The following is a 16475-nucleotide window of genomic DNA, read 5'->3' on the forward strand; positions in this document are numbered from 1 at the left end:
AATAGTAAACTCGAAAAAAAATGTAAATTCAAGGTGAAGTTGAAATGTGTAGGATTAATCCTCATTTAAATCTTTATAATGCTAAAGTTAAATTGGAAAAGAGGTGCACAGAGGGTTAAGTCATCGCAGGTGGGCGCCCCGTTGGGCACGCGCCATATTTTTATTGGCATCCGCGTAATTACGGCAGCACAGAACACAGAGAAGCGAGTAACGATAGCCTATTTGCATGCCTCGCAGAGCTCGGACGTCTTTGGGCGGAACATCGTGATCATGGTGTGGCAGCGGTGCGTGGGATTCGAGCACAACGTGGGACTGGGCGGCACGGAGGTGAACCTGGACAAGGTGAACATCGGGCAGCACATCAGCGGGTGGTACCCGCTCTTCCCGATGCACAGCTACGGGGGCTCCGACTCGGACAACTCCCCCTGACCGAACAACCGGAGCAACCCGGCCACCGCGATCCCCCGGCAGTGCCGCCGTCCCCTGGAATCGGAGGCGCCACAACTGCCGCCGCAGGCGCAACTTGTTAGCGCCTAAGATGCGGAAAGCTACTCGTACGTTATGTATTGTTACCCCGAGGAACAGAGGCTCCCGAATCCCCTCACCATACTCCATGTATTAGTCTTAGTCAAATGAGCTTAGCTGGCAGGTGGAATCGGTCGGGTTACGTTACCCTAAACACCAAACACTAAACACCAAACACTAAACACTACACTCGAATAAACTCGTGGTGAGAGAGCTTTGTAAGTAAGGTAGAGGTAGAGGTAGAGGTAGAGGTAGAGGTAGAGGTAGAGGTAGAGGTAGAGGTAGAGGTAGAGGTAGAGGTAGAGGCAGAGGTAGAGGTAGGTACTCAGGTACTCGCAGCAGGGTAGGCATCACTGAGGCGGGAATCCAATACCAGACAGCACAATAATTGAGGAACCGGAGTACCAGAAGCATATATACACGCGTTCATATATTTTTGCTTGTTGTATTTGTGAAAGTTTAATGTTGTTCGCATTTGGGCAGTGGAGTGATTACGGAACGGAACGGAAGGGGAACGAAAACGGAAACGAATCGGCACTAAACAATAATGTTGAAATCTCGAGGCAACGAAGTGGGTGGCACCACACCGCAGAGAGGGACTTAAAGCTCGGTGGCTGGCAGAGGCGTATAATCCGGATAAGTGTTAATTAATGTTGCGCTATACGCTATACTCGTACGTAGACCCCAGTAGGCTAGCCCCAACTATCCGCACAGCTGAAGACCCCGCCAAGGTTTCAACTGCTCCGCAAAAGTATCTGCTAAGCTGAAGCTCTAAAAATCGAAGTATTCAATATTATCTTATAGGTATCCGAAACCAGAATATCTAACGTTTTGAATATCTAAAGTTGTGGTACTAATCTAATCTAATCTAATCTAATCTAATCTAATCTTATCTTATCTGATTATCCCGAATCTGGAATCGAACGAAAGGAATCTAGTTTAAATCGACAATCTTCATGGGTGAGAGCTTGTGTGGGCGTGAGAAATGGGTGCGATTAAGCGTGATTAAGACGAATTTACTGTAGTCATTTTATGGTAAGGATCCGGTTGCATCACAGTCGGCTAAAAGACATACTATCCTCCATATATCCTGTTTTCCCTTCGAACTCTCCAATCGCTTCAGCCACACAAACAGGACAATCTCTGCAATGAAAAGTGAAAAATTTACATTTTCGGAACTCGTGTATAAATCTAATATCTAATCAGCGTTCAGCCTGACGACTTGGAGTTTCAAACTAAAGTTACGACACACGTAGATTTATTTATCGTATACAACGCTTACACTTCAGGGTACTTGCGCCGCAGAGACATTGTAGAACTTTTACTGTCCCGAACACTTTTAGCGCTAGTTGCGGTGGCGGTAGCTAAATGTCCTTAAGCTGGAAACCATTTCTTGGGCGAAACTCAACGACCTTCAGACCGCGACGGCACCGCACTCGTACGTATATCCGTACCTGTATCTGCATCCGTTTCAAGGGCAGCTGCGGGCCTTCCTATTGTTAGATGTTGCTTTAAAACCCCAAAGAAATTACTTAGTACCAGATAATCCATTGTTGTATCTCGTAAGTACTTGGTAGTTGTCAAGGCAGTCAGGGTAAGAGTGGAACACACACAGAACAGTATTCCCGCTTCTCTCGGTTGGCTAACTGCTCTCCACAATCTGGCTGTTGTTTTATACGCCTCCTAGTTGGGTACGGAAACTAAAATGGTTGTGCTATCTCAAAATTAAAACTACCTACTAAGTTCCGCGCGTAGTTGGAACTGTTTTCCGGCACACTGCTGCCACCACTACTCTTAGGTATTTTCGGTCTTTTCTACTAACTCTAATGCTACTAATGACTAATGACTACTATTACTATTACCTATCATATAATACTTGGCCGCCAGTTGGCGCCGAGTAGATGGAAACTGTAAAAATAACACCATATCAGCGTGTAGCGTTGGGCTGGAATTTCGGGGAGGATTGCGCTTCAAAAGTGCCGAGTGGGCTGTAGCAAGGCTTATAAGAATACAAATCTACTACTTGTTAAAATAATTAGCCATTACCTGCGTACACTATGTGACACAATATACACGGATGTGTACCATATGCATATGAACGTACATACTATATAAATATATATATTATTGTATTTAAAATAACTGTAGACACCCCGAAGAGACCCACATTATATGTATATCAAATTGAGTTTCAATAAAAATCAAGTATTTATTTGAAATTGATTTCGTTCTTGGTGTTTTTCAGTAGGTTGTTGTTCGGTTGGATGTTACAAGCTTATCAGAGTAAGACTTTACGTGTAGGAGAAGATCAACGCAATTCTCGAAAAATAAATATATGTAAATAATATGTTATATTAATTTCTGAATTTACCAACGGCGCCGGGAGCGGAATTGCCGGCAGGCGGGGTTGCCACAACAGCTCCTCCGTTGTTCAACAAAGCCGTGAGTGTGGCGTGCGAGGAACTGAGGGTGGAACTGGCCGCCAGCTTCGTTTTCAGGGGCGTCGTCGTGCTGCCCACCAGCTGACCCTGCAAGCAGGGAGTGGGCGATGCGGCTGGCAGGTCCTTGAGCACCGCCTCCTCAGCCGGCGGCGTGGCTACCTGCTGTTGTGGCTGCTGCTGTTGCTGGGTTGAAGCGCCCTGGAGCAGGGCATTCCTCAGGTGACTGTTGTTGGCACTTGCCGACTGCTGCTGGCCAGGCATTATGTAGGAGTTGGTTATGAGCCCACGGCTCTTGATGTTCAGATCCACGAAGAACAGCCTCATCTTGTGTATCATGGCTTCGGTGACGCTAAAGGTGAGCATCATGCTGAGATCGATGTTCGATTTGTGGCGGTACAGCTCGTGGGTCTGCTGCAGCCGGCAGACTTCATCGTAGATGAGGAACAGAAAGCGCGAGCTGCGGTTCTCGGCAGGAATGATGCCCCGCGTGGCCAGCCACTCCCTGTCCCCGCCATCCGGCAGGTAGCGAATCAGTTCCGGATGCTTGCTGGCCAACCGCTCCTTGCCGTCGGTGCCGAAGCCAAAGGCCAGATTGGCCTGCACATCCAGCACGAACTTGGTGGTGGTTGAGATCTGAGCAGTGTTCCAGAATATCTGGCGGCGCACAGGAGTGGGCAGAGTGCCTCCCACCACAGGGGTAACCGTCGATCGGTGCTGCTGCTGCTGCTGCTGCTGCTGCTGCTGTTGCTGCTGTTGTGGGTTTTGTGCGTGACTTTGCTCCTGCTGTTGCTGTAGGGGCGGAACTGTCTGCAACTCCGGCTGTTGAAGTGGCAAAATCTGGGCTGCAGGCAGTTGGTTCTGGGATGGCAACTGGTTGGCTGTGGTCGCAGTGCAGGGCATTGGTTTGGAGGCCACGAAGCCAGGGTTTCCCGCAAACACCTTATTGATCGGGTTGATATCCTGCTTGGCAGTGCGTTTAAGGGCCAAGCGTTGCTGTTCTGTAGCTCCGGCCACCAAGCGATGCTGACGCACAAAGTTCGTGTACTGAGCCTTGGCATTCTCCAGCAAAGCGCACGATGACATCTTCTGCAGCGTTTCCTCGTTTACCGAATGCTGGCCGAGATTCTCCTTGATGTTGGCAAAGGCGGGCTTAAAGTAGTTCTGCAACAAAGCAAGAAAGTAGGAATCAGGCATGATTCAAACCTCAAAACGGGTTTCAACCTACTTGCATGTATCGTTTGATTATTTCATTGACCTCCGCATCGAAGGCTTGCTGCACAGTGATCCTTAGGAGTTCTAGGGCTCTCATGGCGGACTCCGCACTGCCGCCGCTTTCCATGTTGTGTGAGCCACCGAGTCGCTGGCGAATGCGTTGCAACATGTTCTCTGCCATTTCTGGAGTGGTTACATATTTCTGGGAAGCAATAACGTATATATTTGCCACTTATGTAGACACACAATTACAGACCTGCGAGCACTCTGCCTCTGAAGATGTGGACTCCCCCAACAGCGACAACGTGATTGTGTTGCTTTCTGCAGCCGAATCCTTATCCGCCTGCTTTCTGACGCCGTCTACTGGACTGGCCACGCGTGTGTCCATAGAATGAGTGGTTTGGTTGGAGCAATCCGAGTCATCCGAGGAGGAGTTGGCTGCCTGCATCTGAATGCCCGGAGAAGAGCGCAGCTGCACTTCGTTGGCTTGTGTTGTGTTGCTGTTTAGGGAGCCCCCCACATCAGTGGGAATTTTCCAACTTCGCTGAATAACCATGTTTTCCGTTTGATATTTTTTAAGTGTGTTAATTAGTTTCGCTGCCTAAGAGGTGGTCGCAATCTGGGCTGGTTTTCCTGGGCGCGAGCTGAGGCTGTTTGTCCAGGGCCGCGTTTTTAGTGCGCCTGCGCGGGAAAGCCACCCCCACACCACCGCCAAGTCCGCCTAACAGCAGTCAGCTGTCGGCGGTTCCGCACAGTCCATTTCGAACTCCCCGAGCTCCAGTCGCCGCTGGTGATCGAGGACTCCTTTTAAGCTGGCGTACTCATCGCTTTCTGCTTCCTCTTCCGCTTCCATGAGGTTCTGCTGCCTCTCATTTTCTTTGGATGCCTTCTTTTGCTTTTTGAACTGCTTCTTTCGTTCTTCTAGTTTCCGGTCAAAGTCGTCCATATATTGAAGAGGCTGGCTGGACTGATAATCCTCGGGAGTCGAGTAACTTTTACTGACCGCCAAACCGAGCACATCTGGCATCATAAAAGCGAACAGCCAGCAAACCAAAGGAGTAACTTGGCACACATAACTGGCTTCTTTATGGTAGAATAAAAATCCATCTAAGTCTGGCTTGTTTTCCGGAAAAACTGGGTACTTTTGCAAAGCCTGCTCAACGGCAGAGGTGTCCTCAAAGTCGTAGTGGTCCAGGAGCACAAGTGACTTCTCATGCAGCGCTTTAATCTGGGCAAAATCGTTCTCTTCAAAGCGAGCGCGTAGCCAAAAGAAACGGAAGGACGCCTCGCAATCCTGCAAGTCCTGCTGCCCAAATGAGATGGCATCCAGTACGTAGAAGGTATCCGCTTCCTCCACGTAGACGCAGTCTAGAACAGTCTCGCACTTTTGCATTTGACAATCCCCTGGCAAGGAAGACCTCCAATTCATGAACATCCAGCCGTTTTTAGAGTAAGCTCGAGTTATTCCCCTGCTGGCCACCACAAGGCATCTTTTCCCAACGGGACAAGGAACTAGAACCCACTCGCCGAGGTCCTCAGGCTTGTGACGCAGCCATTCGGAAAGTTGCGGTCTATAGGGAATTCCTTTTTGGTGGCCACTACGTTTCTTGTTCTTCCTCTCTGCCGGCGTTTTTGTATTTTTCTGGAGGGGGCGCTTTTCGTCCAGATCCTGCTGACGGCGCAGCTTATGCTGCTTTAAGAGCTCTCTCTGGCGCTGCTTTTGATGCTCGCCAGGATCCAGACCCTTTTTATACAGGTCCTGGAAACTCGAATTCATTTTGGAGCGACTTGACCAAAATAGAAATAAGTGTTGGAAAGGACGAAAAGCCGGCTAGCGATGACAGATTGCAAGGCAGCTTGATATAAGAGATTGTTGTAAGTGCTACTTTGTTAAAAAGCAACATCAAATATATATTTACAAATCCAATCTAAATAAAAAAGTCAATGTACAAACCATAATAAAATATTTAAACCAAACTATGTTTTGTTTTTATTGCAATAATCTTGGAACTAAACAACTGATGCTTTCTCTGGTCACACTGTGTTCTTGCATTTGTTGTCTTGCTTTTTATTTACCGGCTGTTTTTGCAAAGGAAGAATATTTTTATTGAATTGTCTTATTTGTAAAATATTTTTTGTTAAATCATGAACAAGGCCTCGCGACTTTACTGTCCGGCCCTAATTACACCAAAAAATGCTGTGGTCAAGCAGACGGAGCAACTGTCTCGCAGCCAAAGGTAAAAACTCGAGGAACTCGAGGTGTTATGAAATACTAAGAATATTAATTAGTTTTATGAATACTCCAGCTCCTGACTGAATTGGGTTTAATTAAATCGGGTAGCAATGGCACCTATCAGATTATGCCCCTGGCTCAGCGATCAGTTGACAAGTTCATTGACCTGGTTCAGAGAAACATGCAACTGGCCGGAGGACAAAAGATCACCCTGCCAGTTTTAACGCCCTCAGGTCTTTGGAAAAAGACAGGACGACTCGATGGAGACATCTCCGAGTTCTATATGGTGAGAGACCACAGTGGCAAGCAGTTCCTCATGAGTCCAGTGAGTAAGTGGGCACACATTCGAGGTCCAAATTGAAATGTAACCTTTCCTTCCACGATTAGACCCACGAGGAAGCAGTGACTGCCATGCTTGCCACCAATTCACCCATTTCTTATCGCCAACTGCCCCTGAGGCTCTACCAAATAGGCCCAAAGTTCAGGGATGAACTGAAAACACGATTTGGCTTGATGCGGGCCAAAGAATTCCTGATGAAGGACATGTATTCCTTTGATGTCTCCGAAGAAACAGCCAGGGAATCGTACTCCATAGTGAGTGCTGCCTACAACAGGTTGTTCCAGCAGCTGGAGGTGCCTTTTGTTAAGGGTAACGCTACTTGACATTTGGATATACTTGTAACAGTTTATAATCGTATGTAATTTTTAGTAAATGCCGCCACTGGAATGATGGGTGGAAGTTTGTCCCATGAATATCACTATATTTCACCAGTGGGCGAGGACACCCTTCTGCAGTGCAGGTCTTGCGGCTTTGCAGGCAACTCCGAGGTCTTGGAAGGCAAACCAGCGTCCTGTCCAAGCTGCAATAGCTCGAACTTGCAAGAAGTTCGAGGAGTTGAGGTAGCCCACACCTTCCTGTTGGGAGACAAGTACTCCAAGCCCTTGGGCGCCACCTTCCTCAACACCTCTGGCAAGCCACAACCCCTTGTGATGGGCTGCTTTGGCATAGGCGTCACCAGGGTCATAGCTGCAGCTCTGGAGGTGCTCTCCTCCGAACAAGAACTCCGCTGGCCAAGACTCCTGGCTCCGTACGATGTGTGCTTAATAGGACCCAAGCAGGGAAGCAAGGAACAGCCTGCAGCGGAAGTGATTGAGAACGAACTCCTGCTGAAAGTGGGAGAGTGTTGTGGCCACCAGGAGCTGCTCCACGACGACCGCAAGGATCTGACCATTGGCAAACGTTTACTAGAAGCCAAGCGCCTGGGACATCCGCTCACCATTGTGGTGGGTGCCAAGTCTGCCGATCTGGATTCCCCCAAGCTGGAGGTGCACCTCAGTAAAGGGGAGAAACTAGAGCTGGACGTGAACGAAGCCCTCAAACTAGTGGCGGAGCATAGCCAGCACAAAAAGAGGCTACTTATGGGCAGCTTTCCCCGAGAAACAGCCGAGAGTAAAAGTCAATCGGTTGGCCATCAGCTTTAGCTTTATGCAATAAAGTTAAAAATAACACAAAACCATTCACAACCGCGCATCCAGGCTGATTAAACCCAAATCAGCTCCGAGCTGCCTCCACTACCGCTGAGTCTAGTGATCCGCGTAGTCGGGTTCCGGGATCTGCGGGTAGATCTGCACCTGGAGTTGCGGCTTGCGCGGCGGCGGTGGCGGCTTGGTCACCATGCTCGTGTAGGACCAGGGCATCTGGTTGCGCAGCTCCTCGCTGACTCGTGGATTAACTGGGGCCGGGTACATCTCGCTGTAGCGGTTGTTCAGCGGCGAGGTCACCGCCAGTTGTTGGACAGCCGGTGAGGGAGACCGCGGCGTCGGCGGCTCCGAAGGCGGATAGTTGAGGCGATCGGGATGGGCCTCGGTGGTGCGGTAGGTGTTGATGTCCGGCTGCGGGGAGACCACATCCCTCTGCTGCGGCACCTGCGGTGGCAGCACCATCACCGGCGACTGCAGGGTGGTGCGATCCCCGGGTGCAAACTGGCGGGAGTCCTGGCGCTGCACGTTCTGCTCGGAGGGAATGAATATGGGCAGTGGCTTGGGTCGGATCTGCTCCGGATACTGTGGGCTCTCTAGCGGAGCCGAGGGCTGGAGGCTCTCCACCACAGTGGCCTGCACCACTGGCTCGGCTAAAGCAACCACGGGCTGCGGCGTCGGCTGGCGAGTGGGAGCTTGACTCCTGCTCAAGGCGGCGGCTTTGGCATTCTGCTGAGCCATGATTCCGGACAGGGAGAGGCAGAAACTCACTCCGATGATGTTCAGCAGCCAAATGATGGCCACGCGAGTGGTCAGGCACAGCAGCACAATCGAAGGCGTGGAGAAGTAGACTCCAAAGGGCTCCATCAATGTCCAAATGTTTGCGTTAGTGTCACTAGTTACCACCCCAATGTAGTCGAGTGCATCTTGCAGGGACTGTGGAAGTAAGGTTCATTACTCATGAAGCCCCATTATGAGATCCTTTTTAATTACCGTTGTGTGGCTCAAGTCGATTCCATGATACACAGAGGCCACCACGTCGAGGATGCTGCCTGCGAGCACCGAGAGGAACCAGGGCCAGTAAATCGCTCCGGAGATCAGCTTGGTGGTGCGGCTGCATAAGGTAGCTGCAACGAATCTTCAGCTATTATTCACCCTCCAAGTTATTTTGGGTTGCTTACTTATCACCAGTACCGAAGTGGCCACCCAGAGACCACTGACCACCGCGTAGGTGACCATGAAGATGAACTCCCTGTGGGTCAGCGTTTCGGACTTTGCCCAATCAATGGTCAAGTCCACCTGATCATTGCCAATCTTCAGGACCGGATCACCACACTCCTGCTCTGTTTGGAAATTGTAAAACAGAAAATTAATCGAAAGAAGTTTTGGAAACACTAAACCACAGTTATATGAGCTATGAGTAGCTACCACTTGTACAAAGAATTCTTGTTTTTAAGATTACACATTTATAATGCATGTCTTTCATTTATGAAAAGTTGTTTTGTTGTTTTCACGTGGTTTGGAATACAATCCAATCCAGATACAAGAGAATAACAGAACCTAATTTGATATCACCTTGAAGCTTGTTAATACGATTACTCACGAGAAAAGTATATCAGTTCCATGGCAAACTTGAAGGGGTTTTCGCTGAAGTCGGTGACTCCATCCGGACACTCGCGGAAGGTGATGCCCCAGATGGAGAGGCCCAAATAGACGGCTCCCTGGGCCTGAAACACAATTCGTGGGATTACTGACTAGTCCGAAAAGAATGTCGAATAATCTTTGGCACTCACGAGTATGACAACCGCCATAAAGAGAATAAAGCACTTGGAAAAGCCAGTGCCCATGCTCGCCATCTTGACGGATTCTATACTGAAGTATTCCTCCGGCGGGGTATTTGCTATTCCGGCTAATGGGTTGTGCAACCTGTGATCGCTGGGCCAGCCAATTGCCTACTCGATAAGACAACGCACGCTTTGGGGCTATAAATTCAATTTGAAATTACAATTCGTCAATGCGGGAGATATCTAATCAGCTTGATTAGTTTTTTGGGATTTTGCATACGGGTCAGGATAGCTCAATCATTCCTTGGCCGATTTCTTTCCGCACTTGAGGACGACTGTCTAATCTCCCGATTCGATGAATCACCGAGGAAATTACGCTGTCGTCACTCCAATAAAGTACGCGCAGAGTTGGCCATAAACAACAGAACCAGAACCACAAGCACTCACACCGAACCACAAGCCTTTATCTCACCGTTGGAACTCAATTCGCGGCTTTTTCGCAGGTGGAAATCGGAAGGAGAAACGCGTTAGCCGACTGCCTCCTGTGGACTGAGCTCTTCCGTCGAACGGCCATCGACTCCGGGTCTCCGAAACGGTTCGCTCTTCCAGAACGATAAGATAAACCTAATGAAATTTTAAGGGTTACACCTGTTATCAAAAGCGCCAGCATGGATCGCTGACTACGGCAGATTGTGCTCCCAGTTGCACAATGGCAGAGTGCAAATATTTTCGCTGGTTTTGTAATACAAATTGGAGGCGTTATCTACGAGCTTTCGAGCTTTATCATTGGGAAAACATAGATATACCCGACTGCAAATATAGGCGAACCTGCCCCCAGGTGGGTAAACAAATAGAAGTACACGACAGTAAGCAGGAACTAAATTTAAACTCACAGCTGACGGCGGGTTTATCAGAACGCGGAGTGAACGACTTATCAGTCGTCTCGCTCACGTTGCGTATACTTGATATGCGGGCTCTCAGCCTTTTGGCTCGTGTACTAATCATCATTCCAGGTTGTAAGTGATTGAGTGCGGTTCAGGGGATTTCTTTATCGGGGCTGATTCATAGCACACCCAAGGAAGCACCTAAAAAGTTTACAAGCCCCGGCAATTGTTTTGATTAGCGCTTCTGCCACTGAAAAATATAAAAATTACCAATCAAATTCAATTTACACCTGGAATATTATTCAAAGAACTACTGTTCTTTTTATAAGCTTTTGTTGCCATAAACTTTCTGTTTTCAAATTAAAATTATTTGATAATGGGTAGTGATAGATAACTCAATAGCTTCACACCTTTAGTTATTGCCCTTAAATCTTTAAACATGAGTCATCTAAAAGAAATGTAATTTCTATATTATAGATTACATTATTAATGAGCGAACAAGGTCGTTGGATTGGGAATAAATAGCTATTTATAAGCATTGTTTAGGAAGTTGACTTATCAAAAACAAACAAAACCACACTCGCTTTCTCCACAATTTTATAATCAAAGTGCAAATAATTGATTCGCAATTTGTTGACTAATGATGTCGGTCATCGAGCAATGAGGCTGATTAACACTTTTTGGCAAAACACAAACACAATCGAGCGAACGGATAGTTGAACCCCAACAACGACCACATTCGCAACACGCTTTGTGGGAACAGATAGCGATATTTCCTCGGCACAGAAATATTTGCATACCGATGCGAGGTTTTCCCCGCCGGAGATTCTGGGAAGCTTTCAAGCAAGATGGGATCGGTCATGCCTGGGTGGACCGCTAGCTTCATTAAGACCAGTGTTTGTCCGAGCAATTAGAGCCTCAAATGTGGCAGAGACCTGCCCGGGTGACCCTCTCCGGTTCCCAATCCAGCGCTTCCCGCGGCGTGTGAATTGGAAATGCAAATAAAGAAGCCCCGGCTCGATTCAAATCACATGACTTTAATTGAACTTGGCGGGCCATAAATATGTGAGCGGGGGATGAGGGGCGCGATGGGTTACAGCTAGTGGGATCAGTGGGATCAGGGGTCGGCTGGCTTAAACGCGAGCCGAGAGGATGACGGGGTCGGCCTCCACCTCGGCCACCTTCTCCTTCAGCTTCTCCTCGTCCTTCTTCAGCTTCTGGATGGGCTCCTCGGTGGTGGTGGTGCTGCTGGTGGTGGTGGTGGTGGTGCTGGAGGGGGAGGAGCTGCTGATGGCAGTGGAGCTGCTCACGATGGCCAGGACGGTTGTGGAGCTCTTGTCGCTCTCCTCCTTCTCTGGTACCTTGGTGGTGGCCTCCTCCTTTTCTGGGACCTTTGTGGCGATCTCCTCCTTTTCTGGGACCTTCGTGGTGGTCTCCACCTTCGTGGCGGCTTCCTCGGTGGCACTGGTGGCTCCCGCGCTGGCCACCAACTCCTCCACACTCTCAATGGGAGCCGTGGATGTGATCGAGGTCTTGGTGATGCTGATCTTGGTCTGCTTGCCGTCGCTGCTGTCGTTGTTCGAGTCCTCCTTGATGGTGGCCGAGATGAGCTTGGTGTGGTGCACCTGGAAGGTGGGAATCAGCGGCAGGACTCCGCCGTTGTGTGGCTGCACGGACACGTGGTCGATGATCAGGTGGGCGGGCACACCGTCCTCGCTGTTCGGCACCTTCCTGGTGGTCTGCAACAGGATCTTGCGCAGCGAACCCTCGTCCGCGGACGTGGCATCGGCGTCCGTGGCCGGAGTGGCCTCGTCCGACCGCTTGGTCAGAGCGTGCTCCTCGTCCTCAGCTATTTGGGCCGGGGACTCCGGCTTCACCTCCTCCACCTCGCTGCCCGGCGCACTGGCCTGGTGGAGACTCAGCGCGGACTGGAAGAGACTGTCCTCCAGATCTCCGATCAGGCCGTGGAAGGAGATCTGCTTCAGCTCGGCGTCCGGATTCGCCTGCACCTGCCGCTTGACCACATCCTGTTTCTCCAACGGCTGGAGCCCGGAGAAGAGGGTTCCCAAATCAAAAGGGGCCGCCAAGGAGGAAACCGCCAGGGTTGCCAGCAACTAGAAAATATGAGAAGATATTTTGAATAAGTAATTTATTCAAACTAAATTAACTCTTTTAATTTCTTTCTCACTAAGTCTATGAAATAATTTAGTAATTTAGTTGTCAGAGAATTAGTTTAAGTTCAAGTTTAGGATTGATGGATAATAATATTTTAAAGCTAGTTTGTAAAATAACTACGTTTGATTGGTTTAAGGAGTGGAACTACCAAGTGCAGAAACCGTAACTCCTTGAAAGCAGTGCCTCCTAATTTTTCCTGAAAGACTTCTACTCACTGTGGTTAGCAAAGTGCACTTCATGGCCACTGCTGCTACTGGTGATTTTTTCCGGATCGGTTGTGTTCAGCTCCAAGCTCAGATGGGAAATAAGTTTAGGGCCCAGGGGCTGGCGCGTTTTTAAAGTTTTCCGGCACCAGCCGATCGAAAGTTGCGGCTAAGCTTTGTTATTACGTTCAGTTAGCACTTGGATCGCTTGGTTTGCCGAACTTGTTTTGGTGCCTGCGCGTGCTGCTCCCTCGATGTTTGGGCCCAAACCAAGTCTATTTTTTATTCCTTCGTGTTCTGTTTGCTGCTCATCTCCAAAGCTTCGACACTGGGAAAAATTATCGTTTCATAAAAAAATGCGAAAAACCAAATGAAATTTAACAAACAAAATAAATATTTATATAATATAGAAATATATTTTTAAAGATCGAACTTCTTTCTAAAAACAGGAGAGCTCTACTAAATAGTTTTTATCCGTTCTGTTATCCGATTTGTATCGGGTTATTTGATTTGGAATTCTTCATGCTAGAAATCCTATCTGCAGTTTTTCAGTCATTATAAATAAATTAAGTGATAATACTTTAAACCTTCATGGCTTCACGAATTCAGTTCAATTAGTTAAAATATAAATATCTATTCCAAGGATTACCAACCGTAAAATGTGCTTTATGACCCAGGAGTTTTTGAATCACATATGAAAGCGTCGCTGTCAAGTCTAAGTTGATTGTCTTAATTATGCGAATTAACACACATTTACTAAAATAAACGACAAAGTCAATTCCAAGAAGCCGATCAAAATAAAAACAAGTCTGGTCTGGGGCTCTAAAAGGCCAAAACAATCTGTCAAAAAAAAAGAAAACATGTCCATTCGCCGAACACGCGCTGACAACCGCCAAATAATTACCATCTTCATACTTTGTCATACTTTTGCAGCCCTCGGATGACTGCACTTTGGGGCAATTACAATTTCGCCTCCTTAACACTTCATAATTAGAGCGGTCGCCATGAGATCACCGGGGCACACAGTTGGTATGCGAGATGTGCAAATTAATTTCGAAAATTTTCCGCTGAGACAAAGGTCCATGATAAGGTGAAAACTTGTTGAAGAAACGTGCCTGGAAACCGATCTGCCTCCATATCGAAAAACCGCAAAACGTTTACTGCGGCTTCGATTGGCCGAGGAAAGACTGCAGGCCGAAAAAAAGCGCAGAATCCGGGCAGTCATGAATGAAAGTCAAGATCTGGCCGGAAATCGGGCGGCTTTAAGCAGATTGCTCTGGTGCGAAATAACCCGTAAAGTCGGTGGGCCATAAAAATCCTCAAAGTTTTTAATTTGATTATAGATTTATTAAGCATTTGGCGGGAGGTGTGCCTTATATCTCTAAATTTTAATTCTAGTCAGCATTTTGTTAGTACAGTCAGCCTTCGAAAAGAAGTTATCACATAGTATAGAGAATTTTCGAGAAAGCTATCTATCTTTTATTTCTTTCGGCAGTCATTGCATGATATTTCGATACACTTTCTAGTCACACAGGGCGTATGCGTAATACGAAAAACAGCACAAAAAGAACGAAGCTTAGCATGTGATGGAGAAAACTCTCACATTGCATATTAACTGCAAACGATTCTGTGCGATAATGTGTGGCGGTCAAAGCACATGTCTACGTCAGACGGGGCGTATGCGTAATATGAGCACTCGAATTCATTGGCAGACGGGCGCGTGTCCAGGCCACATGCAATAATCCCGGCAACTGCGTCACCAAGGTGCAATGTTTATGAACTTATTTTTGGCCAGATCCGAGGTGTAAACACAAAGTTGAGATTTGCGCAGGCAGCCCTATCAAACGGTCAATATTTGTGGGGATTGGACGGGGGACAGTCCCTGGGAACCGCTCCAGAAACGAGCGCAATTAATTAGAGTCTGGGCCCTCGAAACAAAACAATCGCCAGCCGGGTCGAAACGGAAGCCAAGTCCGAGTCGGTGCCTAGAAACTGGAGATGGAGACCCGTGGAGAGTGGCAAACCTGTCGGGCAATTAACAGTGCCGATAATTACGCGGAATCGCGCCTCGCCAGCGGACTGCCGACCGAAGCTCCAGATCGCTATAAAAGCGCTCCGATCTGCACTAATTACCTTTAAACGCGCGAAAGTCAGAGAAGGCACCGGAGCCACTATCCCAGCAGAGCACCAGCAGGCCGTCGTCCCCAAGTCTTCCAAAAGCCTTCGCCTTCGCCGCCAACATGCAGGTCTACCAGGCTGTTTTTGGAGCCGCCGTGCTCGGCATGCTGTTGGCCCTCGGAGGCACCCTTCCGGTGCTGGATGCCAGTTCGGGCATCGACAACGCCACCATCGAGGAGCTGAGGGCCAGCGTCAACGACACGCCCAAGAATCTGTGAGTCACTAATGAAATAAAAAATAAAATTAATATTTTCATGATTCAACGAAAGATCTTTTGATCTACTGAGTAAATCAAATCTTTACATGCTACTGTAAAGTTCTCGAATATTTAAATTTTTTTATAAATATCAAAGTTGGGAAACTACTACTATAATCAATATTAAAAACAATATACGCCTGTCAACTAATTGTTTTTGTTTGTCTCAATAATGTCCAAGTGTTAATTGGCTAAATATAGACTTTTGTTTTCTAGAAATAACCGTTTCTAACTCGCTTCTGTTCTCCCCCAGCTACGTGGTCAAGGCGGTGGTCTACGAGATCGGCATCCTGACCGAGGTGGACGAGAACGACACCAGCTTCGAGAGCCAGGAGCGGGTGGACCTCACCTTCTACGATACGCACAGCAACAAGAGCCACATCGACCTGGGCAACATCCCGCTGCCCATCCAGACGAACGTCACCGGCCAAGTGCTCACCGGAATCGCACCCGTGAACCTGGGAGCCTTCAGCAGTCCCCAGGAGCTGCTGGAGACCCTGCCCCTGACCGGGAGCATCGTGAACATCACGCACAGCGACACCGCCTTCTACCAGCTGAGCAGGTCCAACACCAGCGCCGCCGACAAGCCGCAGATCCTCGACCAGGACGCGCTGGCCAAGCTCACCCACGCGGCCCAGCTGTTCCCTCCCTCCTCGCAAATCGGACAGTCCGTGCCGGTTAACCCCGCCGCCGACAACGAGGTGGCTCAGGCGGAGCCCGAGGACTAGAAGCTCCATCGCCCCCGAATCATCGTCATCATCGTGATGCAGTGCGTTGCTCTCCACTCAACCTACAATAGGTGTAATCTAGATGTACTTAGTTTTACGGCTTCACACACTCGAGTACCTACAGTGCTAGAAAAGACTGGACGCGGACAGGTCAGGACGGATCGGCACGAAGGCCTTGGTCCCATCACAAGGTTGGAAATTCACTTTTCGTTTGTAAAGTAAAAATAAACTTCGCATTAGTGCTAGGCAAATGAGGCGTCTGTCTTTCTTCCGACTGGTGCTATCTGGTCTTCGGGCGGTGCGAGGTGGTCATCGTCGTCATGTGACTCCCCAATGCTAAAAGCATTCCGATCACTTCTCACCTCTGACGTCGGCGG

General features: G+C 48.5%; 7 protein-coding genes across 9 annotated transcripts in view; 3 read left to right on the forward strand and 4 right to left on the reverse strand.

Annotated features, from left to right (window-relative positions):
* Positions 1-1425, forward strand: part of LOC108099125 (regulating synaptic membrane exocytosis protein 1) — a 57906-nt gene extending 56481 nt beyond the window's left edge. Inside the window, exon 17 of the mRNA XM_017202462.1 lies at positions 238-1425. Coding sequence (XP_017057951.1) covers positions 238-429 — 192 coding nt within the window. The 3' untranslated portion in view covers positions 430-1425. The remainder of the gene's footprint in view (positions 1-237) is intronic.
* A 1284-nt stretch (positions 1426-2709) lies between these two features.
* On the reverse strand, positions 2710-4741 carry LOC108099121 (putative uncharacterized protein DDB_G0271606). The gene is made up of 3 exons (XM_017202455.2): positions 4435-4741; positions 4192-4380; positions 2710-4127 (listed from the first exon to the last, which is right to left on the reverse strand). The coding sequence occupies exons 1-3, from the start codon at positions 4732-4734 to the stop codon at positions 2880-2882; spliced, it is 1737 nt and encodes a 578-aa protein (XP_017057944.1). The 5' UTR covers positions 4735-4741; the 3' UTR covers positions 2710-2879.
* A 152-nt stretch (positions 4742-4893) lies between these two features.
* LOC108099124 (snurportin-1) lies at positions 4894-6004 on the reverse strand. Its single transcript, XM_017202461.2, has one exon. It carries the CDS (start codon positions 5953-5955, stop codon positions 4900-4902), a length of 1056 nt encoding a protein of 351 aa, XP_017057950.1. The 5' UTR covers positions 5956-6004; the 3' UTR covers positions 4894-4899.
* Positions 6005-6235: 231 nt separating this feature from the next.
* LOC108099205 (probable proline--tRNA ligase, mitochondrial) lies at positions 6236-7928 on the forward strand. 3 transcript variants are annotated; one of them, XM_043207837.1, is made up of 4 exons: positions 6236-6414; positions 6483-6736; positions 6799-7060; positions 7121-7928. In XM_043207837.1, the coding sequence occupies exons 1-4, from the start codon at positions 6324-6326 to the stop codon at positions 7891-7893; spliced, it is 1380 nt and encodes a 459-aa protein (XP_043063772.1). In that variant the 5' UTR covers positions 6236-6323; the 3' UTR covers positions 7894-7928. The 3 variants fall into 3 exon arrangements, with proteins under 3 accessions (XP_043063772.1, XP_043063773.1, XP_017058070.1); XM_043207838.1 differs by lacking the exon at positions 7121-7928 and having other exon boundaries at positions 6483-6740; positions 6799-7022; XM_017202581.1 differs by lacking the exon at positions 6236-6414 and having other exon boundaries at positions 6630-6740.
* LOC108099207 lies at positions 7877-10276 on the reverse strand. The gene is made up of 6 exons (XM_017202583.1): positions 10147-10276; positions 9684-9872; positions 9494-9617; positions 9072-9233; positions 8884-9017; positions 7877-8826 (listed from the first exon to the last, which is right to left on the reverse strand). The coding sequence occupies exons 2-6, from the start codon at positions 9744-9746 to the stop codon at positions 7996-7998; spliced, it is 1314 nt and encodes a 437-aa protein (XP_017058072.1). The 5' UTR covers positions 9747-9872; positions 10147-10276; the 3' UTR covers positions 7877-7995.
* Positions 10277-11575: 1299 nt separating this feature from the next.
* LOC108099133 (chitinase-like protein PB1E7.04c) lies at positions 11576-13079 on the reverse strand. The gene is made up of 2 exons (XM_017202472.1): positions 12949-13079; positions 11576-12672 (listed from the first exon to the last, which is right to left on the reverse strand). Exons 1-2 carry the CDS (start codon positions 12970-12972, stop codon positions 11692-11694), a joined length of 1005 nt encoding a protein of 334 aa, XP_017057961.1. The 5' UTR covers positions 12973-13079; the 3' UTR covers positions 11576-11691.
* A 1980-nt stretch (positions 13080-15059) lies between these two features.
* LOC108099134 lies at positions 15060-16349 on the forward strand. The gene is made up of 2 exons (XM_017202473.2): positions 15060-15328; positions 15624-16349. The coding sequence occupies exons 1-2, from the start codon at positions 15177-15179 to the stop codon at positions 16096-16098; spliced, it is 627 nt and encodes a 208-aa protein (XP_017057962.1). The 5' UTR covers positions 15060-15176; the 3' UTR covers positions 16099-16349.
* The last annotated feature ends 126 nt before the right edge of the window (positions 16350-16475 follow it).

This window comes from Drosophila ficusphila, unplaced genomic scaffold (genome assembly GCF_018152265.1).
Source record: "Drosophila ficusphila isolate 14025-0441.05 unplaced genomic scaffold, ASM1815226v1 contig_288, whole genome shotgun sequence".
Classification (NCBI taxonomy): Eukaryota; Metazoa; Arthropoda; class Insecta; order Diptera; family Drosophilidae; genus Drosophila; species Drosophila ficusphila.

Excerpts from the sequence above, each read along its gene's own strand:
- LOC108099121 (XM_017202455.2), bottom strand. The coding sequence starts at position 4,734 with ATGGTTATTCAGCGAAGTTGGAAAATTCCCACTGATGTGGGGGGCTCC. Across the intron at positions 4,381-4,434 it reads CAGAGGCAGAGTGCTCGCAG|AAATATGTAACCACTCCAGA; the intron begins GTCTGTAATTGT and ends ATTGCTTCCCAG. Across the intron at positions 4,128-4,191 it reads TAATCAAACGATACATGCAA|AACTACTTTAAGCCCGCCTT; the intron begins GTAGGTTGAAAC and ends GCTTTGTTGCAG.
- LOC108099124 (XM_017202461.2), bottom strand. The coding sequence starts at position 5,955 with ATGAATTCGAGTTTCCAGGACCTGTATAAAAAGGGTCTGGATCCTGGC.
- LOC108099205 (XM_043207837.1), top strand. The coding sequence starts at position 6,324 with ATGAACAAGGCCTCGCGACTTTACTGTCCGGCCCTAATTACACCAAAA. Across the intron at positions 6,415-6,482 it reads GCAACTGTCTCGCAGCCAAA|AGCTCCTGACTGAATTGGGT; the intron begins GGTAAAAACTCG and ends TATGAATACTCC. Across the intron at positions 7,061-7,120 it reads GGAGGTGCCTTTTGTTAAGG|TAAATGCCGCCACTGGAATG; the intron begins GTAACGCTACTT and ends TGTAATTTTTAG.
- LOC108099207 (XM_017202583.1), bottom strand. The coding sequence starts at position 9,746 with ATGGCGAGCATGGGCACTGGCTTTTCCAAGTGCTTTATTCTCTTTATG. Across the intron at positions 9,234-9,493 it reads GGAACTGATATACTTTTCTC|AGCAGGAGTGTGGTGATCCG; the intron begins GTGAGTAATCGT and ends ATTTCCAAACAG. Across the intron at positions 8,827-8,883 it reads TCGACTTGAGCCACACAACG|TCCCTGCAAGATGCACTCGA; the intron begins GTAATTAAAAAG and ends TTACTTCCACAG.
- LOC108099133 (XM_017202472.1), bottom strand. The coding sequence starts at position 12,972 with ATGAAGTGCACTTTGCTAACCACA. Across the intron at positions 12,673-12,948 it reads AGTGCACTTTGCTAACCACA|TTGCTGGCAACCCTGGCGGT; the intron begins GTGAGTAGAAGT and ends CATATTTTCTAG.
- LOC108099134 (XM_017202473.2), top strand. The coding sequence starts at position 15,177 with ATGCAGGTCTACCAGGCTGTTTTTGGAGCCGCCGTGCTCGGCATGCTG. Across the intron at positions 15,329-15,623 it reads AACGACACGCCCAAGAATCT|CTACGTGGTCAAGGCGGTGG; the intron begins GTGAGTCACTAA and ends GTTCTCCCCCAG.